General features: G+C 53.6%; 1 protein-coding gene across 2 annotated transcripts; it reads right to left on the bottom strand.

Moving 5' to 3' along the window:
• Nucleotides 1–1,283: 1,283 nt before the first annotated feature.
• On the bottom strand, nucleotides 1,284–22,622 carry RAMP3 (receptor activity modifying protein 3). 2 transcript variants are annotated; one of them, XM_050783459.1, is made up of 4 exons: nucleotides 22,483–22,622; nucleotides 7,982–8,114; nucleotides 2,238–2,397; nucleotides 1,284–1,842 (listed from the first exon to the last, which is right to left on the bottom strand). In XM_050783459.1, exons 1-4 carry the CDS (start codon nucleotides 22,538–22,540, stop codon nucleotides 1,798–1,800), a joined length of 396 nt encoding a protein of 131 aa, XP_050639416.1. In that variant the 5' UTR covers nucleotides 22,541–22,622; the 3' UTR covers nucleotides 1,284–1,797. The 2 variants fall into 2 exon arrangements, with proteins under 2 accessions (XP_050639416.1, XP_050639414.1); XM_050783457.1 differs by having other exon boundaries at nucleotides 1,284–2,397.
• Between the last annotated feature and the right edge of the window lie 1,429 nt (nucleotides 22,623–24,051).

Raw genomic sequence — 24,051 nt, 5'->3', positions numbered from 1 at the left:
TACCTAGCCTGGAAACAGTGTTTGAGGGCCCTGCCCTGGGACCTCCCAGCCTCTAGGACACCCCTTATTGGACCCTCACCCCATCCCCAGGAATCCAAACCCTCACAGAAATCTCACCAGGCCCCCCAGGATCCCTGTCCCTAGGGAGGAGGTAGCAGGTCAGAAGACAGTGCCCAAGAGCTTGGGAGGTGGCCAGGGTGTGACTCCAGGCTCACTCCCTACTCGGAGCAGCTTCCAGGACTTGGGTTCCAGGGCACCTACGAGGTAGCTGCAGGTGTCCCAGTCCGCTTTGGGGAGGGGGGGGTTCCATCAGCACATTTCAAGCTTTTCTTCAAGGATGCACAACCAGGAGGTGCCTAATGCGAGCCAAGGGGCAGGGCTGCACCTCTACCATAGCAGCCTGGACCCCAGTATCCACTGAACACAGAGGCACCACTGCAGGCCAGATGGCCTGACACCTGTGGGCACGCTGACCTCCCAGGCTCCACACAGTCACCACGTTAGGCAGATGGTGTCCCATCTCAGAGATAGCTGGCCAAGGCTTGGGTGGTGGGGATCCCAACCATTCATGCCTGGCCGAGGCTGCCCCAAGAACGTAGAGTAGACTCAGATTCTGTCCCCCACACTGTGTTCCCAGCGGGGTCAGGCTCGGGCCACCCACCCAGACCTCTGGTCCAGTGGCATCCACCATGCAGGTCCCCAGTGCCAGAACCTGCCTGCCTGGGCATCGAAGGGGAGCTGGTCCTCTAAGGGCAGAGGAACTACCAGGATCGTATCTGTCTCCACTTACAGGGATCCAGCAAGAAGATGCTGGATCCAACAGCCCACATGCAAAAGACGCAAGTCCACAGAACTGGAACCTGGACAAGACCCTGGCCAGAGGCCTGGGGATAAAGCCTCTCCACCCGCTCTAGGGACCCCCAGGACCAGCATCTGCCCCCAGCCAGACCTGGCCAGGGCCTCTCGGTCCCCAGAAAACCCAGGCAGGGGTCCTAGCAAGCCCAAAGCAGTTGCAAAGAGAAAACAGAAGAGAAAGAAATCTTCCCCATCATCCTCAAACCTACGGGTCAGGGGTGGGAAGTTCCCAGGGGGCTGCCAATAACTAGGCAACTTTCTCCTCCTGACAGGCCCCTCTCCTATTGTAACACCCTCTGAGCCCCCAAGCACTGACATTTTGGGATTCCGGAACCTCAGGAGTTCCCTATCTGTACAATATGTACAGGGGACTCATCAGACCCAAGAGACGCACCATCTCTCTGAATAACACAAAATAAAACAGGAAATTCCAGAAGTAAGGTAACTTTACTCAGATAAAATGCAGATGGTAGCAGATAGAGGCCACAAGCTCATGGTATGCCATTCCAGAGGGCCCCTCACCCACAGAGGAGCCCCAGTAGGAAGGAGGCCCAGGCCCCATCCACACAACAAGCCCTGGTGAGGGGCTGTGACACACCCCCACTCCAGCCTCTGGTCACGGACACAGCCCATAGTGGGCACAGCATCATGATGGAATGGACTCTGCAGGCCATGCGTGGCTCCTGGGAACCCCCCAGCCCCTCCCTTCTCCTCCCAGCCTTTCCAGCTGTCTTCCCACCAGGAGGGCCCGGAGTTCACAGCACGGAACATCTTCCACAGCATGGAACGTCTTCCAAGAGCCCCTGCCTGTCTTTCTGTCTGGATGTAGGCAGGGGCCGGGGCTGGGGCAGGAGCCAAGGCAGGAACCGGAGATGGGGTCAAGCCAGGAGTTCTAGTCTAAGCAGGACCTAGACTGCAGCTAAGGCTAGGCTGGATTCTGTGCTAAGAAATGGCATAGAAACCTCTGGGCAGAGGCTGCGGCCCAACCTGCGGAGCACAGGACACAGCAGGTGATTTCTGCGCCCAGCACATAAGCTCTGGCCTTATCACATTTTCCTTCACTGGCCCTAGAATGAGCAAAGAGCTTGGACGGATAGCCTGAGCCTCGGCCAGGGAGCAGGCTGGCCTCAAGGGAGTAGGTCAGCCCAGGAAGGGAGGGGTCTGCCCATGACCACGTGGGGTGTGGCCACGGTAGCTGGAGATTGGCAGCACCCATCCGTTCTCCCATCCCCAGGGAACTTTCTTCCAGCTTGCCAGGTGTGCCCCACTCCATCTCACCCAGACCCTCACAGCAGCGTGTCGGTGCGCTTGCTGCGCCACACCACCAAGCCAGCCATGGCGACAGTCAGAACAACAGGGATAATGATCAGCGGGATAAGAACCTCATCGGGGGGGTCCTCCAAGTGGACCTTGTCCATGGTGCAGTTGGAGAAGAACTGCCTGTGGATGCCGGTGATGAAGCCCTGGGCCAGGGGGTTGGGCCAGTAGCAGCCCACGATGTTGGCCTCCATCTCAGTGCAGTTGGTGAAACTCTCATAGTACCTGCAAAAGCAGAGGGAGTGAAAGCCAGGCTCTCGTCATCCCCCCTCACACCTGACCTGACCTGAGGCCAGGAAGATGGGTGAGGTGGTTTGGGTCCAGTCCCATTTGACCATGACTTGCTGCCTTTGAGGCCATGAGCTCCCAGGATCCAGGGTCTCAGCCCAGCTCCCCTGGACCTCCAAGCACTACCCAGGTCTGCCCAGAGGACACACCAAGCCACGCTTCTCCAGGGTCAAAGGGTGCCTGGATCACGGCCGCTTGGACCTGCAAAGCCTTCATCATCCAGGATACCCTAAGAGCCCAAGAGGAGGTTCTCTCTGAGGCCAGGGGCAAGCCACCTCCTGATCAAGTCAGCCTGCCCTCATGTGCCAGGTGGTGGCCAAGTGGGAGTCACACCTGTGAGCCCCAGTCCCTGCCTCTTCATCTCTCAGAAGTTGCCTCCTTCGCCCCATCTAACAGGATATGTGGAGCCCCCTTCTGTGGGTCCCCCCTGTCCATGAGATCAAAGATGGGAAGGGCACTCAGCAAACCACCCATGATGCTCCATGTCCACCCAGCATAGGCTCTGGACAGTCCTCATGCTGACCAAGGGCTATAGCCACAGAGACCCAGAAGTCAACTCAGCATAAAGGACTTCCCAGCCACCACCTGGTCCAATGGGCAGACTGTGGAGGTGATGACCTCCCTGTCATTGGGGTCTGCAAGGCCTAGAGTGGCAGCCACTCATTCAGGATGTTCTAGAAGAAGTTAGATGAACTCTTGCCCAGATGCCAGCCCCTCTGTCCAGGGCCAGCACTTCCCCACGCCTGTGCTGCATGAGGACAGATGCAGGAGTGTGAAGGGTCCTGCCTTGGCTTCCCCATGGGAAAGTAGCCCATCTCCTCCTTCCTGTGCTGTCCCAGGAGGGAGCCACTGATCCGGCCCATCAACAGGAAAGAGCTGCTTCCTGCATGGAACATTATCTGGGCATAGATTTCCCAAAGCATTAGAAAGCGGTGGGAAATGGGGACTCTGACCCACTCCACCCAGGGTTCTCCTGGTCTCCCAACCCCATGCCCCAGGAAGGGTCTGGTGAGCCAAGGTACAGTTACTCAGACCAACTCCTGACTGATCCAAGGCTGGCTCTCAGCACCTTAGAATGTAGGTCAGACACACACCTGTGCCTTTCCAGGTAGTGTCGGCAGAGAACAGCCAGAGCAAAAGGAACAGCCTCGAATCCAAGTAGAGAGCTGTTGGCTATCCTGGGCCTCAGGCACGATGCAGCCCCTAAAACATGCCCAGGCTTTAGAGGCACCTCAACAGCTAGGTCCATGGACAAACCCTCATCTCCCCTGACCTGCTTCTCCCACAGGGCCTCAGATTCAGTGGCCTGCTGTCCACCCCAACCCCCTGCCAGCGGATCCAGGAGCTGGGGAGCCATCTAACAGCACCGTGCAACAGCCTTCACCTTCTGAAGTTCCCAGCATCTATGTGCGTGATGAGAATCACATGCGGTAACCTCTGTGCCTCCGAAGTCATTCCACTGAACTGCTACCCAGGAATGCCACCCCCAACAACCATCCCCAGGGCTGAGACGAGCCAGACAGACCCTGGAGAAGACCCTCTGTGGACAGCGAGTCTACAGAGCAAGAGGAGTGATGTGCAGCCCCAGAACTGTCCCAAGAGGAGGTGAGGCAGGGCTGAAAGCCCTGCTGTTCCCAAACCCTACTCCCAGCCAAAGCTAGGCCATATGGAGAAGCCCACGGAGCAGAGGTAATCCCAGAAGACAGCATGGACAGTGGCTCCAGGCCCAGGTTGCAGAGCCAACGTGACGGGGCCTCTCCAACTCCAGCTCAGCCACTCACCATCTTTGTGATATGGGCCATGTCATTTAACCTCCCTGGACCTCAGTTTCCTTGTCTGTAAGTGGGTTTAATAACACTTACCCAATCAGGTGGCTGAGAGAACCAAATGAGTTGAGGTCCATGTGCCCCAGCAAGTGCCTGGCACAGAGCAGGTCATGGGGTGAGCCCACCCCAGCTGTTAGGTTTGGGGCAGAGCTGAGCACAGCACCCATCTCTGTGGATCCACGAAATCTGCATGTTTGTCACATTTCTAGAGAAGCCCACACTCAGTGCTTCTCTAGAAAACCAGGAACTATTTATGATTTATTCATCCCCTGGATAATCTGGGGCCTCCCCACTCCTCCTTCAGTCCGGCTCCCGAGAGCACTCTCTCTAAAAAAGATGCACCACAACCCAGGATGGGAAGGAGAGGAACCCAGTAGACTGGATGCCGGACAAACCCCCCAGTCAGACTCCCTCTCCCCCGACCCACCTCTGGGGGGTTTGCCCACCTTGCTTTAGGTTTCACCACCTGAGTGTGTGTTCCCAGGCAATACAGTGTTGCATTTGGAAATCCCCTAGCAATGCTCCTTAAATGGGTACAGAAGGAGCCCATTGCTGCTGTTGGAGGGAGGTTCCCCGAGAGTACACACTTTGGTTGCCCCGAGGGGCAATGAGACCCCTCCCCAGGGAAGGCCACAGGCAGACAGGCCATGGGCGAGTTTGGGGAATAGGGTCTTCGCAGCCATGACTCCTGATGGGACCGTCATGTGGACCAGTCCTACTGAGGGGAGCAAGCCACCTCTCCTCTAAGCTCACCAAGGCCCCCCCTGCTTCAGTGGGAACCAAAGCAGAACGAACATTCAGGGGAAAGAGAGGGGTGTCCTTCGTTCTTGACTGAGCTGGGTTACAGGGCATGGGCAGGCAGTCGCCGTGTCAGATAAGCATCGGGTGCCCTCCGCGTGGGCCAGGCCACCTCCACCCAGTGCGTGCTGCCACGCTGGGGCACTGCCCTCGCTGAGGCTTCCCTCTCCTGCCTCGGCTCTGCTCCCCAAATCTCACAGCTTCCTTTGTCGTGGTTTGCTCCACATCTTGGTGCACAGCCGCCAGAGCTTGAGAAAGGTATGTGGGAATAAGATGCTGGAGATGCCACACATCTGACAGTATTTTCGTTTCTCTCTATTTAGTGGACAAATTGGCAGGAAATAGCACACTAGCCAAGAAATCACAGTCTGAAATTCTCAGGTCCTTGCATCCCACAGTCCTCGGTTTCCAGGGCTGCTGTAGGGGAGCCTGAAGGCCTCTGATCCCCTCATCTCCAACCTGGAGCTCATTTTTTTCCTCCTTTTGGATAGGTGTAGAAGTTTTCCTTTGTTTCTACAGCTCTGATATTCCAGGATCCATGCGGGACTTTTTCCTCCCTCGTGTCAGCACTGGGCAAGCCCTCGCCGGCTGCAAGCTCATGCCCTCAGCCCCTGGCAAGGGCCCTTTATCCCTCCATTCTTCTGGTCTCTTTCTAGAATTCCTACTATCTTGGTGTTACTGACTGGACTGACTACTGACCTCCTAATCGTCTTCTCTCTCTCTCCTATTCTGGGGAGATTTCCTCAACATCTCCCTTCCAATCTTTCTATTCCATTTCACTTCTGTCGCATCCTCCATTTCTAAGGCTCTTTCTTTGTTCTCATTCATCACATGAGAGATAGTTGTTTGCCCTCTGAAGATACCAGTTGTGACGTTTGGCGTTTTCTTCTTGGTGCATGGCCCCGGGGTTGCTTGGTTCCATCTCTCTGGTCTCTGTCCTTCAGGGTCAGAGCCTTAGATCAGATGTCCAGGGACCCCGCTTGGACACTTGTGACGGGGAGTAGGGACTGAGAGTTGATGAGACACTGGGACCCTGCAGAAAGGCTTGTTCCCAGAGCTTCCAGGAGTTGGTGGGGGGTCACTGCTTCTAGGTCCTTCCTCTTGGATGGTCTCACTCTTCAGAAAGGACAGCTCCAATCCTACCCTAGACCACCCTCCTGGACCCAGTGGCAAAAGACAATGCATGTCAGCCGCTTTCTCCAGCCTCCCTCTCTGGGACACTATGACACGTTCTCAATTACATGGGAAGGCCCAGAAACCCTGGTGTCGCCAGCTCCAAGAATACACCTCCAGTGTCCAGCTGGGGTGGAGGAGGGCTCTGGACACCTCACTGCTTCTCAGCCACTCTTGCCACTCTCTTGGGAGCTGGTGCTGCCAGCCGGGTCTCAGGAGGCCTCCGCAGTGTCAACCTGGCTGTTCCCAGCTCCCCTTTTCCAGCATCAGGTCTGACTTCACCAAGGGCGCTCAGTCAGTGGCTCTTGCCCACTCACTCGCTGACTCCTAAATGCCCATCGGGTTGCCTCCACTCCTGTCCTCCCAACCCAGGGCTGGACGTCTCTATTTAGTCTCTTTACCGAGGCTTTAGCAGGTTACAGAGAAGAGTGAGACCAGAAGCTATGAAGCTATGACCTCCTCCTCCCTGACTCCACCCCCACCTGTGGCTCCATTCCACGCCTGTGTCCAGGCTCACTGAGGACCAGGAGGAGCCTGCAAAACCCTTTCCTGAACCCCAGCACCCCTTCCCAGCAGACTCAGAATTCCGTTCCACTTGGTTCAGCAAGCAGTTCCCCCAGGCAGTGGGGCTGCAGATGTGACAGCCTCAAGGAGCCCCCATCTGCTGGGCCACCAGAATGGCCAGGGCCGGGGAGGCTTCCTGGGGCAGGGCCATGGTCAGTGTCTCTACAGAGGGCAGAGGCTGGGGTGCTAACATGCAAAAGCATGAAGCCAGCACAGTTTGGGTCTGGCAGCAGCCACCAGGGAGTGGCTGCAAAGCCAGAGGTGGAGTGGGGTGGGGCAGAGGACTGTGAGGCCATGAGTGATTTCCAAGGAGGTAAAGAGATAAAAAAACTTGGGAAGCTTCTAGAACAAGGGGCCTTCCCTTCACTATGGGATGTTGTCCACAATTGCACCTGGTATAAACCATTGGAACCCAATTCCTGTAAGTCCTCTGACCACTAAGAACAGTTCCAGCCACGACTGGTGCTGTAAGAAAGACACACATAACAAGGTCCACCCAGCTCCAGCTGCAAGAAGAGGTGGAACACCTTCCAGGCAACGCATCCCCCAGGCCAGGGCACCCCCCGGGGTAGGGTAGCACCGGCCCCAGGCCAGGCCACTCCCAAACTGGACACTCCCTGGGCAGGGCACCCTCCAGGCAGAGCACCCCCCAGACAGGGCACCCCCAGGCCAGGGAACCCCCGAACTGGACACTCCCAGGGCATGGCACTAATCTGGAACAGGAGGAAAAGCAGGCATGGGGAGGATTCCCAAATAACAGAGGAAAGGGAGAAGCAGAGACACAGTGTAGAATTGCTATAACATCAGAGTGAGGATGCGGAATGGGGGATAGGAAGCTGGCAATGCGCTGTGGGTGTGGGGAGCACAAATGCCGCGGGCAGGGGTGGGGCACGGGTGGGGCCATGAGTGATGTGCCAGCGGGATGTGGGTGGGGTGGCCAGAACCAAGAGCCAAGGGCAGAGTGTGAATAGGGGTGTGGTTGGGGTCCTGGGCAAAGTGTGGGGCAGCACATGAAAGGGCTGTGGGCAGCCTACAGTGAGTTGTGGGTGGGGCATGGGTGAGGCCTTGGGTAGAGTGCGGTCGGGCTGCAGTCAGGCAGTGATTGGGCATTGGGCAGCCCTGTGGTCAGAGCAAATCCCACGCCCAGCAGTGGCACTCACACGATGAACTCGGACAGGTTGCACCACTTCCAGACGTCCACCTTGCCCATCATGTCTGCGAAAGCCTTCCCACACAGGGGCAGCCTCTCCAACAGGCCTGTCTCGTTGCAGCCGCCCGCTCTGGGACACCCACCTGGAGAGGGGACAGTCGTGAGAATTCCACTGCAGTTCACACTGGGGGTGCCAGGACAGGGGAGGCCCGAGGGGCCATAACTTGAGGACTCACTAGCAAAGCTCCATTTGCAAGCCTGAGACCTTTCCAGTGGGGTCCTCCACCCTCCACCCTGACCTACCTGTCAGTGCAGAAAGGAGGCTCCACACAGGGACCTGTCCTCAAGACAGGACAAGTCCACTTTTTCACTTTACCGCCTCACAGGCAGTGACACAGGGAGGCATCAGGCAGTGAGACCCTGGGCCAAACTCCTTGGGAGGTGGTGAGAGAGTCTCGGGCAGATCAGGGCTGGCAAAGAGGCTCCAGTTCCAGCTTAGGAGTCCCAGGAGCCTGGGAACATCCTGAGGACTCTAAGACCTGGGGACCATCCCAGTGCCTGGAGGGGTAGCAGAGGAGGGCTCCAGGCCAGTAGGGACCACCCCCTCCCAGTCAAAGCCCCCCTCCGATTCTGGGAAAAACCAGGGGCTGAGGCCACTGCAGAGACTCATATTGCCAGCAATGGGAATGAGTCCTTTGGACTTTCTCAGGGTCTGACACGAGCTGCTTGTCCCAGGATTTCCCCACTGCCCTTCCCAACCTCTGCCCACCAAAACATCCCCTCCCCTTCCACCTCATGCCTTTGCTCCACACATTTCCCCATGGGGGACATCCTCCCTCTCACTGAGTAGCGCCCCCTGCCCTTCAGGGGCTGTCTCCACGGTCATCTCATTTCCAGATGACAGGACCTCCCTGCTCCTAAACTTCCCCCACCTGACCTCTGCTTTGGCGCTCATCATATACTCAAGAGACAGCCCAGGCATATGTGTCTGGGGTGTGTGTATGTGTGTGTGTGTGTGTGTGTGCATGTGCGCATGCACAGCCCTGCTGTCTGTGTCTTGGTGTGTGAGCATGTGTGTGTGTAGGTGCACAGCCCTGCCATCTATGTCTTAGTGTGTATGTGTATGTTTACATGTGCATGTGTGTACACAGCCCTGTCATCTGTGTTCCCGCGGCTGGTGCTGGGCTAGAGGAAATACCATGAAGAAGCAGACAAGAAAATGGTTCCAGATTGACAGGGGACAGACCTGGCTCACACCCACACTGCACTGGTTACCAGCTCAACCTCAGTTTCCCCATCCGCAAGATGAGGGATACAGGCCCCACCTCACAAGGAGGTTGAGCTGGCTAACTTAGGTCTGAAATGCTTAGTGCCACCATCCAGGAATGTATCATTCATTCATTCCCTCAATAAGTCTTGGCTCAATGATAGGGAAAGCAGTGAGCATTTCAGAGTCTGATCTTCTTCCATGCGTGTGGCTCACCATGGGCACTGAGCAAGTGCTGAATAAGTCACTTTAATATGGAAATGGCACGTTTAGACAGGACCACCTTCTGGTGCAGTGACCTGCTCCACCAGACCACAGCACCCCAGACACTCCTCAAGAGGCATAGCCTGCTTAATCCTAACATTAGGGAAGACCCTGGGAGCCCCTTGGTTGAACAAGGGCCTGACGCCAGCAAAAGGGAGTGGCTTGTCTGAGGCCAAAGGAAGGCTGGAGGGGTCCAGATCCCAGGGTAAAGGGAACTGGCATGCTCAGCCCACCCCCACCTACAGCAGGACACCTGGAGCACATACGGAGGACAGGTGTTAACTGGAAGCCCACAGAGGAGAACACAAAAGGGCTTGCCAGCTGTTCAGGGTCATGGGTTCCCAGACTCAAGGCACCTTCTTCCCTTTGTGACTGCCCAAACCTATACCTCAGAATACAGGCTGACAGCACTGAGAAGGGCCCCTGGGGGTCACAGCTGGTAAAGTTGGATAGGGGACTCGCAGGTCCCAGAAGCCTGTGTGGGCACTCGCACCTCCCCTTCTGTCCATGCAAGCTTCCCCAGGACCCAGGGCATCTTGAGGCCCCAGGGAACCCCGGGGATGGGAAGCACACAGACTATGGCTCAGTGGTCGGCCCGCTGCCATGTGTAAGCAGATGGCAAGGACACAGGCTGGGTGAAGTCCCCACCACGGCCCCTGGACACAGGGTCAGTGACTGGCTCTCCCAGAACAGGTCTTTCAGGGCCTTCTGGCCACTCTGCATGGTTTTCAGCACCTGGAATGTCCCTGACCCCCACATTCACTTGTCTCATCAGCACAGCTGCAGGCCTGGCTTCTCTGAAAGGCCACATACCCCACTTAGGGCCCTGGTCCCCTGAGTGAGCCTCTGGGGCGCTCACATCTCTTCACAGAAGGGCCACGTGCTCATGTGGTCATTCTGTATCTGTCCCATCCCTGCATGTAGCACAGGTCCCCCACATGGTCCCACAGGGTCTGCACATGGAGATGGTGGCTCAGTACCCACTGTCAACCCAGTGAATTTTATCCAAAGATTAGCAAAACATGCTGGACCACCGCTGTCATGTGTTGCGAACTGTGTTGGATCCTTGGACAAGGGGAAAGGGAGAGGATCTGGTTCCTGTCTTCAGAGGACCTGCCATGTGGGGTCCAGGGGGCAAGAGGAAGACATAGGGATCTCAGTCCAACTAGGGGAGTGATTGAAGATACAGCATATAATAGATGGGGCAGAATCCAGGACAGAGTGTCAGGAAGTCTTACCAAGATGCACAGGCCACACAGGGGCTGCGTGTACAGGCAGCCACAGTCAGAAGGAGACCTGAGCTCCGATGTCAGTGGCAGGAAGGGGGCATGACCAGGGCTGCATTAGGGCCACTGAAGGGGATGGTGCAGTAGCTATCGGGGGCTAAAAAATGCACAGGCCCCATCAGGATCATCTAAGAGGACTTGAGCTGCCCAGGTAGCAGGAGGAGCATGGAGCAGGATGGGTCCAGGTGCCCAAAGCAACACGGCTTCAGCAAATACCAGTCAATGGCCCAGAGACGGGCCAAGAACAGCAGCCAGTGTGGGGACAGTGGCCAGTCGCACACCTGAGGGCTTGCTGAGGCCAGGGGAGTCAGGAGGTCCCTGAGGACCCAGCCTGTACTTTCCCTGGCCCCTAAGCCCCATCACCTGTCCCAGGCATCACAGGAGCCCCCAAGGGCACTATAACAGCCACTACACAGATGGGGAGGCTGATGCCCAGAAAGGTCTCCCAGGGTCACACAGCTCTGGGGTAGTCATCTGTGCATGCCGGCCTGCTGTCTTCACCCGCAGCACCCAAGACCCTCCTGGCTCACTCCTCCAGCCAAAGCAAGGTGCTCCTCATCCTGTCTGCTCTCACTGGGCCTTGTCCACTTCCTCAGCTGGGAGTGCCCACTCCCATCTCCCTAGGAGGAAATCCACAGCCTCCACCAACACCCCCACCTCACCCCTCTCCTTGGCGGCTGGGCCCCACTGCGCCCCTGCTGTCGAGACTCTGCTATGTGCATCTCCCCTCCTCCCAGCTCAGGCCTGGTGTCAGGAGGTCCACAGCAGCATTTGTGCCATGAATGCGAGGACCCCAGGATGGTAGCCGTTGAAGCAGTGTGAGCTGTGGGCAAAGAAGCTGACAGTCCCCAAGGGAAAGCAGGTGCCCTGGACAATCAACCCCGCTCCTTGCGGTCCTCCCCACACTATCAGAAGTGGCAGAAGCCTACAGAGGCTAGCTTTCCCACAGTGGGCAGTCAGCTCCATGCTGGGGTTTCCTCCACTTCCCAAAGCCCATCAGGGCTCACTGGGCACTAGGAAACTTGGGGGTAAAAACCACTGCCCACCACCTCCTGCTCAGCCATCCACAGACACAGCTGGGACCTCACAGGGACAAGCCCACTTGGCCCCCAGCCACCTCAGGGCATGTGTCCTTCCTTCCATAAAAGCGATGTTAGAGAGGCCACACCTTCACCCAAAATCCCACAGTTTGTTAGCGACAGCCTGGACAATAGCCCAGGGTCCTGACACCCGGGCACCACCCACAGCTTCTGATGGACACCACTTGCGGTGGTTTTTGTAAAAGCCTTATACAAGCCTCACTATATCCTTGTAGAGAAGATAAGCAGACACACGTCCATGTCCAGTCATATGGCAGATGTCTGGACAAACTTTCTACTGAAAACAACTGAAAGCCTGGATAAAGTATAAACAATACATTCATAAAATCATCAAGGAGCTGACAAGATGGCAAGAAATTATCAAGCTAAAGACGAGATGGAGCAGAACCCAGGGGGCCATGGATTTGTTGCCCTGGAGGCATCTTCCCAGCCTGGAAAACTGGGGGTGGATAAAGGCCAAGATGAGAAGTCCAGTGAAAGGCCCCATAAACTGACATTCAGAGGCAGGTGAACCAGAAATAACTCTTCACCCTCGGCCAACTAGGAGGAATGGGACCTGGCACTGAGCAGGGAGGGGGACCCCTCTCTGAGAGGTCATAAGCACAGGCTGACCTTCTTGTGGATTCATAGCCCAAATTCACATGACCCAGATGGACCCAGGGAAACCCCAAGTTTAAACTGATCACCATGGACAGGCCCCCGCAGAAGCAAATAAGCCCAAACCCTCTCTAGAGGGGGGCACCATCATTGCAGCCCTCAGAAAACTGCCATCATTAACTTGTTGTAAGTTGTAAGTTGTACAACTTTGTTCTTTGTTTTTTTTTTTGAGACGGAGTTCACTCTTGTTGCCCAGGCTGGAGTGCAATGGCGTGATCTCAGCTCGCTGCAACTTCCACCTCCCGGGTTCAAGCAATTCTCCTGTCTCAGCCTCCCAAGTAGCTGGGATTACAGGCATGCGCCACCACGCCCGGCTAATTTTGTATTTTCAGTAGAGACGGGGTTTCTCCAAGTTGGTCAGGCTGGTCTCGAACTCCTGACCTCAGGTGATCCACCCACCTCAGCCTCCCAAAGTGCTAGGATTACAGGTTTGAGCCACCGCGCCTGGCCAACTTTGTTCTTTTTCATGATTGTTTTGGCTATTTTGTGTCCCTTGCTTTTCCATAGAAACTTTAGGATCAGCTCATCAATTACTGCAATGGGCCAGCTGCGATTTTGATAGAGATTGCATTGAGTTTGTATATCACTTTAGGTAGTACTGACATCTTAACAATTAAGTGTTCCAATGTGTTAACATAGGATGTCTTTCTATACCAATCTTACAACTTACAACATGGCAACAGTAATCAAGATAGCATGGTACTGGCATAAGGTTAGATAAATAGACCAATGGAATAGAATTCAGAATCCAGGAATACACCCTCACACTTATGATAAATTGATTTTCTACAAAGGTACTAAAACAATTCACCAGGGAAAGAATACTCTTTTCAACAAATTGTACTGGGACAACTGGATATACACTTGCAAAAGAATAAAGTCGGACCCTTCTCACCTCATACACGAAAATTAACTCAAAATGGATCACAGACCTACATGTAGAGCTAAATTATAAAACTCTTAGACCACCCAGCTATTCGGGAGGCTGAGGCACAAGAATCACTTGAACCTGGGAGGCGGAGGTTGCAGCGAGCTGAGATTGTGCCACTGCACTCCAGTCTGGGCAACAAAGCAAGCCTCTGTCTCAAAAAATAAATAAATAAAAATATAAATGAATAAATAAAACTTTTAGAAAAACACAGGAGAAAATCTTTGTGCCCTTGTGTGAGAAAAAGTCTTCTTATACATAACACCAAAAGCCCAAGAAACAAAAGAAAAATAGATAAATTAGACATATCAAATTTTAAAACTTCTGTACTTCAAAGGATAGCATCAAGAGAGTGAAAAGACAACACACAGAATGAAAGAAAATATACACAAGTTGTATATCTGACAAAAGACTTGTATCCAGGTTGCATAAAGAATTCTTACAACTCCATAATAAAGGGAAAAATAAACCAATTTAAAATGGGCAAAGGATATGAATAGTCATTTCTACAAAAATATATACAAATGATCAATAAGCACATGAAAAGACAATCAACATCATTAACCATCAGGGAAATGCAAATCAAACCACAGTCAGATACCACTCACACCCACCAGAACGGCCATCATCAAAAAGGCAGTCAGACGTGATAGCACACACTTGTAACCCCAGCCACTTGGGAGGTTGAAGTGGGAGGATGGCTTGAGGAGTCTGGGGTTGCAATGAGCTATGATTGCACCACTGCACTCCAGACTGGGCAACAGAATGAGACCCTGTATCAAAAAAAAAAAAAAAAGTGTCAGTGAGGACATGCAGAAATTGGAACCCTTATATACTACTGCTGATTGGAATGTGAAATGAAGCAGTCACGTTGGAAACTAGTCTAGCAGTTTCTCAAAATGTTAAACATAGAGTTACCATATGACTACACAGTTCCACTCCTAAATTTATACCGCACATGTTCGCACAAAAATTTTTACATGAAGGTTCATAATGGCATTATTCATAATAGCCAAAAGATGAAACAATGTCCATCAGCTGATGAATGGCTAGAATGTGCCATATCCATGGGATACAATATTATTTGTACATAAGAGTGAAGTGCTAATACATACTACAATATGAATGAACCTTAAAAACATTCTGCTGTGAGAGAAGCCAGTCACAAAATCTCACATATTATATGATGCCATTTACACTAAATGTGCAGAATAAGCAAATCTAGAGACAGAAAACATATTAGTGATTCCTTAAGGCTAAGGGGGTTGGAGGAAATAGGGAGTGACTGGTAATGGGTAGGGGGTTTATTTCTGTGGTGACAACAACGTTCTATAATTGATTATAGTGATAGTTGCAAAATTCTAGGAGTGTACTAAAAAATATTGATGTATACTTTAAATGGGTGAATTGTGGGGCATGTGAATTATATCTCAATAATGCTGGCTTTTTAAGGCATAATAAAAACTTTTTCAAACATACAAAAGGTGAAAGAAAATATCACCCACACACCCAAACTACAAGTAATGTTTAGGATGTCATTCAGGGACAAGGGAAGCCTATCGGAAGCCAATATGGACCTATGCAAAGGAATGGAGGACATCAGAAATTTTCACTATGTAAGTAAATATATAGAATTTTTCTCAATGTTTAAATTCTGTAAAAGATAATAATCATGTATTGTGAGATTTATAACTTTGGTTTAAGTAAAACTTATGACAGCAATGGCACAAAGTTCAGGCGGGGAGAAATGGCAGGTTCTTAGGCTATCAGTGTAATGTCACCTGAAGATAGACTGATAAGTTAAAGATGTATACCATAAACCCTGAACCAACCACTGGAGTAACAACAACAACAAAAAATTACATCCAATTAGCAAGGATGGAGGAGGAGGAGAAGGGCAAGAGGAAGAAGAAATGGAGTAATAATAATAAACACTAAGTCCAAAAGAAGGCAGAAAAGGAGAAAAGGAAGGAAAAGAATTGATGGTATAATGGTAAATTTAAATCTAACCATATCAATAATCAGACTGAAAGTAAATGGTCTAAGCACTTCAACTAAGAAGCAAAGATTGTCAAATAAGAACAAACAGTAAGGCCCAACGGTAGGCTGCCAACAAGAATCCAACTTTAAATGAAAAGACTCAAATATGTTCAAAATAAAAGAGTGGGAAAAGATACATCTTGCTACCACTAATCAAAAGAAAGATGGAGTGGCTATATTAATATCAGACAAAGTATGTTTGGAAGCAAAAAATATCACTAAAGAGGGTCTTTTCAATACAATAAAGGGTTCGATTCATCAAGATGACATAGCAATCCTAAACATTTATGCACCTAATAACAGCATCAAAACACACAAGGCAAAAACAGAACTACAAGAAGAAAATGACAAATCCACAATTTCACAATTACAATTGGAGAATTCTTTTTTTTTCTTTTGAGACAAGGTCTCACTCTGTCACCGCCTCCTGAGTAGCTGGGACCACAGGCATGTGCCACCACACTCAGCTAATTTTTTTGTTGTTGTTATTTGTACAGACAAGATCTCATATCACCCAGGCTAGGCTCCAGCGGTCCCTTGCCTTGGCCTCCCAAAGTGCTGGAATTACAGGCATGAGCCACCGCACCCAGGAGATAGTTGGAGAATACTCCTCTCTCAATAATTTACAGAACAAGTAGATAAAAATCAGGAAGCTATTAGAAAACATGAACAGCAGAGGAACAGAGGTGTCCAGGGCACAGGCAGGAGCACAGTGGAGCTGGGTATACTGTGTGTGGAGGGGTGGGGTACACACCTTTGTGGGTGTAAAGGAAAGAAGTGACTTTGGAAAGGTAGACCTAGAGCGAGGTTGGAGCAGGATGTACAGGTCTTCAGAGTTTATTTAAAGTCTAATAGAAAGGCAGAAGTGGGTTTTCAGTCACAGTACTCTCCCACTTAACCCAAACAGGCCCTCAGGCTTCACATCATGGAATCCTGGGCAAGCACCAGCCAGGAGTGAAGCCGGTGTCCCTTCAAGAGAAGCCTGTACCATCTCTGCAGGAAGGGAGGCCTATGTCCTTCTGAAGCTTGACCATGCCACCCTCCAGATGCCCCACAGGTACATCTGCCAGAAGGCAGAGACCTCATCCCATTTAGTTTCTGATTTGCTGTGTAACTCCAAACTGGGCCCTTCACCTTTCTGGACCTTTGTCTCCCCATTTGTAAAAAAGAGTGATTCTGATTCTGTGTGTTTTCATTGGTTAATAATTGTGCACCTACAAAATCTCTGTCAAGGTTAGTCTCCATCGGGCCCCAACTTCCTATTCCCACCACTGCTGACCCCAGCCTCCAGCTTGTCCCAGCCATGAGCTGCTGCTCCAGGACCCTCTGGCTGCTGGCAGCACCTGCCCCTCCTCCTCCACAATCAGACTGTCCCCCATCACCACAGCCTCCTTCCTGGACACCAGCAGCTCTCACTTCTGTGGGTCCCAAGCTGTTGACCCCAGGTTCTCTTGTAGCACAGCTCTAGACTCTGAAGTGCTTTGAAGGAACCAATGAGTAATAAGAGACCCAAAAGTGAAACCATTCTTCTATGAGGCTGGTGGGGACCACTATTCATGAACCCACCCAGAAAGCCCTGAGGCTTGGGGGCTCTATCCCTAGTTCCTCTGAGCACTGTCATCTTTCAGGACAGCCACCAGAGATAGGACAGACCCAGCAGAGTCAACTGTACAATAGGCTCACCCAGGCCACAGCCCAGGCCTATTGCATGGGAGCCTCCGGAGTGTGAAACCGAGAATTCATGTTTGTTAAAACCCCCAAGTGATTCTGACGTAGGGTCAAGTCCGGGATTGAGAGATGGAAAGCAATGTGTCTCCACTCAGATGTGCAGACCATCACCTGAAGACCTCAAACAACGTAGATTCCAGTCCAGCAGGCTTGGAGGCCAAAGCACTCCTCTCTGCAAGCCCATTCTGCAGGTCCGAGGACCACACTCCAAGGAGTAAGGGCATGGGGGATGGAAGAGCAGCAAGCAGGAGCCAGGAGGCTCTAGGTGCTCACCTTGGCTCTGCCCCTGACCCTGACACTCACTCACTTGCCCCCCTGAGCCTCAGTGTACCCATTCAGAAATGGAACCAGTGGCACCTACCTGGCAGACCCTTGCCACATTTCTCTTTCCCTTCAGCCTGGCTCTCCATCTCCCTCAGTATTGACCAGTGCTCCCTGAATGCCCTGTTCTAAGTGTGGCCCAACCCACCAAGCCCTACAACAGCCAGACAGGGCAGGTACTTCAAGACTGAAACTCTGTGGCAGGGTGGGTCAGCTGCCTGCTCAATGAGACACGGCAGGGGAGTCAAGGTTCAAAGCCGGGGCATCTGCCCACAGAGCTGTCTCCAGGTGGCACGTCACCATTGCCTCAGACTGACGCCCTCACTCCAATTCCCACCCTTGGTCTGCCAAGCAGGGCTTCATCCAAGGCTCACCTCCTTGCCCTGAGGGCTCCTGGCTAGAGTGGCCACACTTAGCCCTGGCCCCCAACCCCCACCTTCCTTTCCTTCTCTCCCAGTGGGCATTTCCAAGCCCCATGCCAAGCCTGGGCTCTGCATCAGATTCTGGAGTACAGGTCAGCATCGATTCTGGGAAGGGCCTGAAAAACATCATGCCCTCTTCATCACCTCCCTCGGTTTAGAGATGGGGCGATGGAGGCCCAAAAGAAAGCAACTTTCCCAAGGCCTCCTTCTGCCACCCTGCTCAGCGGCACCTGCCTGCAGGTGAAAAGACAGCCCTGGCATAAGTGACCAAGGGATGCAAGCCCCAGGGACCACGTGGAGCCAGACGAGAACTAAGGCCTGTGCACCTCCACCCTAAAGCTGCCCCTGCCTTGGACTCTGAAGGTTCACCTAGCTGCTCTCCACATCCAGCTACTGTCCTCATCCCTGGGCCTGGCGTCATTCCCTAACAGATTATCTCAGAACCCTTGGGTGGGTCTCCTGAGCTCGGCCCACCATCCCAGTGGGCACGAGCCAGGCTAGCCCCACCCTGTCCCTCCTGGCCAGCGCCCACACCTGCAGCCTGGTCCACCTGGACCCCTAGGTCTGAATCTGAACCCCTAGACCTGGACCCCTTGGCCTGGTGCCCCCTCAGCGTGCTCTGACTGTCACCTATCAGACCAAGACCCAGCCCAGTTCTTCTTCCTCCTCCGCCTCCCTCTCCTTCCCCTTCTTTCTTTCTTCCTCCTTCCCCCGTCCTCTTTACCCTCCTCTCCATCCCCTGTTTCCTCTCCCCTCCTTCCTTCCTCCTCATCCTGGAAGTTAGAACGAATCTGAACCACTGCCTTCTCCCCCCAAGCCCATTCCTAGCAGGTATTTGCCGCAGCCAGCCCAAGTTGTGGCTGTTCCTACAGCCCACCTCCCTATACAGGGCCTGCATCTGCCGCATTTTCACATTAACCATGATGCTCTGAAACACAGCTCTGGGACAAGGTCCTGGTAAGTATCCATTACCCTCTGGCAACTATTATTCTCCCTGAGCCCCTGATCTCCCCCGCTGAGCCAGGCAAAGATAGCATCAATTCCACACCACCCCCAGTGCCAGGGCATTGCCCAGCCCCTCCCCCAGGACTCTACAAACACCCACCCAGGTGGCATAGCTATCTAAAGAGAAGGAGGGGTCCCTGACAACATGCCCCTCCCTGAATCTCTGCATGCCCCAAATCTCTGCATACCCCAGAACCTCCACATGCCCCATGGCAAGGACCTGGCCTGGGCAGATTGTAAATGTGCCTTTGAGGACCACAGGCCATCCTCAGGCAGGTGTTCTGAGATAACTTCTCTGCCCATGGAGGTGCTATGAGGATGCCTGTGACAGCGCCAGCCCTGGGCCTGCACAAGGCAGGCACCCTGAGAGACCAAGTGTCCTCCCAGGAAGCTCATTTCTAGTGCACATGAGGCTTGAGGGGCTCCCAGCAAAACCTGACAACCCACCCAATGTTAGAACAATGGTGTAAAGACAGATTCCTGGCAACACCACAAAAGAGGGTCATTGCCAATCAAGCTACTGGCTGCATTAGTAAAGGTCGCAGGAACTGAATCAAAATAGAAATCCATTTTGGTTGGTTTCATTGGGAAACAAAGAACATGCCGGCCTGTGTTTCTTTTGTCTCAGGGACTTCCAGACGCCGAGAGATGATAAACAGCCAAACAGATGCACTTCCGCGAGAAAGGGCTTTTGTGGCTAGTCATTTGGAAATGAAACGCAGGCGCTCTCCCCATCCTTAACAGAAAGAGCATCGATCAGACTGGCAAGTGGCTGCCATGGGCCATGGTCAGTCGACCTTGGGAGGCTGTGGATTCTGGGTGGTTCTGCCCCTGTTCTCTGTGGTTGGGCAACTTCCTCTCAACCCTCCAGACTTCTGTTTCCTTATGAAGAGTAGGTAAGAGCATGGAGGTCAGATAACCTCCAAGGAACCTCCAGTGCCAAAAATCTATGGGCCTCTTCTTGGCCAATCACCACCATCAAGTCTTCTTTTTTTTTTTTTTTTTTGGACAGAATCTCGCTTTGTCACCAGGCTGGAGTGCAATGGCACAATCTCGGCTCACTGCAATCTCCGCCTCCCAGGTTCAAGTGATTCCCCTGTCTCAGCCTCCCGAGTAGCTGAGACTACAGGCATGCACCACCACACCCAGCTAATTTTTTGTATTTTTAGTAGAGATGGGGTTTCACCATGTTGGCCAGGATGGTCTCAAACTCCTGACCTCGTGATCTGCTCGGCCTCCCAAAGTGCTGAGATTACAGGCGTGAGCCACTGCCCCCGGCCTGCCACCTCCAAGTCTTTAATTCACCAGAGTTACTGCTATCCAACCACGGCCCTTGGGCCCACTTGATTCAGCAGAATCAATGTGACCACAGGTAACATGGTAGCAGGACATCATTTAGTGATAAAAATGGTGGTACCATGTTCACATGCTTGCACACACAGGCACACACACTATGGTGCTCCATCTTTGGGTGCTGTGAGTGAGCCTCATGAGGCCCAGTGCAGTCACTGGTGGGTGCCTTCCTACACCTCCCCTTGTTTAAGCATGAATCCTTCCACCCCACAATCCCATGCCCAACACAAGACGATAAAGACTAAACTGAATGGAATCAAACTGACGGTCTCAGTAGCCCTTTGCAGGTTGCTACTATTACATCTACATTGCAGCTGGGAAACTGAGGCCAGTGAGTGCTTTGTAATCTTGGGATCATGATCGGGATTTTCACCCAGACCAAAAGAGTCCAGTCAAGGGCTGGACTACTGGCTGCATTAGTAAAAGTCGCAGGAACTGAATCAAAATAGAAAACAGCAAAGCATCCTGCTGAGTAGACAACTGCTGGACTTTGCATCCCCACAGCCCTGCACAGCATCAAATGCTTTCTGGAAAAAGGTTTGGAATTCTCAAAGAAGCCCTAGAGGTTAGCACCCTCCCTGCTGGTCCCCCTGAGCCAGTCCTCACTCAAGAGGAACCCACCCAGCTCCTTCCTTCCAGATACAGCAGCATCCAGGGCAGATGTGGGCTCCAGTCCCACCTCTGACACATCAGCCTGGGACCATGAGCAAGTTTTACCTCTCTCTGAATCTCACTCTGGCCAGGCAAACACTGGGAGGGTCTGCTGAGAAGCTGGGCCTGGTCCCCATTCTGGCCAGGGAGCATGAACCCATGTCCCATTGGAGGGGGACAGTCAGGACCAACACAACAAGACAAAGAAGTGACCCTCAGGAACTGGGTCCACGAGAGACAGGATTATTAAGAGGAGGGATTCTGTGCAGGCGGAAGCCTGTGGTCCTTCTCAATTCCATACTGGAGATGGTCAGGAAAGCCTCAGCTTCTCCCAGAATGAATTCAGAGGACCTTCCTTCCATTATAGTGACCAAGATCTCCACCTGAGGGGAGCTCACTGGAAGTTTGCTGAAATCCCAAATCAGCATGCTCCTGATTTCAGAAGCTGCCACGCACCTTTGCACTTCAACACAAAATGAACCACGTCCTAGGCTCCAGCCCTGGAACACCAAATGAAGCCACACATGTTCTGCACACCAAGACCTCTTCAATGGAAGGAAAATGAACACTGAGTTTGGTCCACCCTTTTCCCACCTCCCTTACCAAATCCCAAATCATCAAAACAGGCCCAACGCTGCATCTTACAGTCAGGGAAACTGGGGACCACCAGACCAGGGCCCTCCCTCACCAGTGTCCCCCCAGAACTGGCCAGGCTCAGTCGCCACTTAGTGGACTCCAGCCCTCAGCAAGCACTCTTCCCCAACAGCCCTTACACACATTCTCTCTCTCTCTCTCTCCCCCCCCCCCCCACTTTCTCTTGGATAATTTCTTTAGTAAGGTAGTTCAAAATAAGCTTTTAGTTTAATCTGTTTCCATTTTGTGAGCAACGGTTCTCCCCAGAGTCCTGATTTATTGCGGAAGAAGACATTAGGAGAGGATGGCTCAGAGAGTCGCCCCGCTTCCCCTGTCAGCCAGTTCCAAGACACACACAAGCGTCCACACACTGAAGGGCCCTGGGAGGACCAGCTACGCAGTCTGGAGTCCACCCGCCCACGCCCCTGTGAGTGGTGGGCAGGCACTCAATGCCAGGACAGGGAGCTCACTACCTCACCGACAACCCATCCTAGGGGGAAGGGGGAAGGAGCCAGACCTGGTCCGCCTCCTCTCTCGCCCACCCTGAGGCGACCCCAGAACTGGGGCGTGGGGGGACATCACAACTAGGAGGAGCGGGGACTGCCGGACCCCGCCGGCAGAAGAGCCCGGAGGGGACCCTGTGCCTCCCTTGCCCGCCAGAGTTCTTTGCCTTCAGCTTCTCCCGGGTGAACCCTCCCGCAGAGCCTGGGGAGCCCGCCAGGGTCGCTGTGCGCCCCTCCCGAGCTCAGGGGGAAAGGAAGGACTGCGGCGCAGGTGCAGGAAGGCGCGGGTCCACGCGGGTCCGATGAACTCCGGGAAGTGGGGGCGCCTCCGGTGCGGGCCGACGCCCCCTTACCGCAGAGCAGCAGCAGCAGCGGGAGAAGTTGCGGGCGCCGCCGCGCTCCAGTCTCCATGGCTGGCCGGCCGCGGCTGGGTCACGCTTGGTCCCGCTGGGGGTGCAACCGGGGACGCCCGGATGGGGTTGGGGTGGGGCGGGGCCTCAGGGAGTCCGCCCCCAGGCCGCACCCCCCAGACCACGCCTCCAGCCGTGCCCGTTACCTCCAGATGTGGGGTGCAGGCCTTGCAGGCGCGCCGGGTGGGAGGGACAGGGGGCGGCTGGAGTCTGGGCTGGAATCTCAGCGGGGGTGAGAGTGGGGTGAGGGCTGGGTTTCGAGCTGGGGACTAGCTGGGGTAAGGTGGGGTGCCGGTTCTGAGGGCGGGACTGGGGTGCTGAGCTGCAAAGGAGCGTTTTGGGAGCAGACTGCAGGGGCAGGCTGGGAGGTGAGCTGGAGTGAGAGTGGGGGCCGGCTGATGGTAGGCTGGGCTGCAGGCTGGAAGGACTTGGGGAACTTCCGTCCAGGCTGGGGACAGAGTGTGGGGGTAGACCGGGGAGGGAGCTGAGGTGTGGATGAAGCGCGGACTGATGATGGCCTAGAGGAGGCTGCGGGTAGACTGGAGGAAGGTGGACCTGGGGGTGGGCTAGGTGTGCCCTGGCTGAAAGTAGACCAGAGTCCAGAGCTGCCCCCAGGCAGGGAGGGGACCTTTGAGCAGAGACACATCTAGGAGCCAGGTCTCCAAGGGTCAGGAAAGTGCATGAAGGAGGTTGGGGTGTGTGTGTGTGTGTGTGTGTGTGTGTGTGTGTGTGTGTGTGTGTGTGTTGTGTTCATGGAATATGTGTGTGATGTGCATGTGGAGTATGTGTAGATGCATGTGTGTGCATGGAGTGTGTGATGTATGGTGTGTGTGTGGCATGTGTGAGTTTGAGTCTGAGACAAGGTGTGTTTGTGAGTGTGTGCTTGGGAAACAGTGTGTATGAGAGAGACTGGAGGATGTGGCAGCTACACACAGAGATATATCACACATCAAGGACCAAGCCACAAGCAAACCGAGGGACAAGAGTATCTGGTGCCCCCAAAGACCTGGCCTCGGAGAGTGTCAGGGTTCCTGAGGGGAAGGAAGGCCTCAGTTTCTCCAGCCACAGGTCACTTAGCCAGATGGGTCGCCTCTGTCATCCTCAGCCCCTAGCACAGGCCCTGGCTCCAGTGGACACTTGATGGTGTCTGCAGAATTGTCACTGGCCAGGACTTCCGAGAGCCAGCTAGAGGCCCCTCTCTGCCCTCCAGGGCCCACCCACCACCCCTGGGGGCGCATGCTGGTCTGAGGTTGGAGCACAGGCCCAGGCTCCCACACGGATGGGCCCTCCACTCCTCTGAGCCGTAGGTACTGCTACCTTCCCAGGAGCTGAGCTGACCTTCTCCTGGCTTAGAAAGACCCACTTTATTTAACAAGACCCTTATTTGGGAGCAGAACTTTCTGTGCTTTTTTACTGAAGAAATTCTGATTGCAGCCAGAATTAATTCAAAGGAGTCAAAACTAATTAAAATTGATCATTTGTCCTGCCTTCTGCCTGAGGGGTGGGCAGCAG

Source organism: Macaca thibetana, chromosome 3 (assembly GCF_024542745.1).
Source record: "Macaca thibetana thibetana isolate TM-01 chromosome 3, ASM2454274v1, whole genome shotgun sequence".
In the NCBI taxonomy this organism is placed as follows: Eukaryota; Metazoa; Chordata; class Mammalia; order Primates; family Cercopithecidae; genus Macaca; species Macaca thibetana.
Note: the sequence above shows the minus strand (reverse complement) of the source record. Positions and strands in the feature narration are given on the sequence as shown.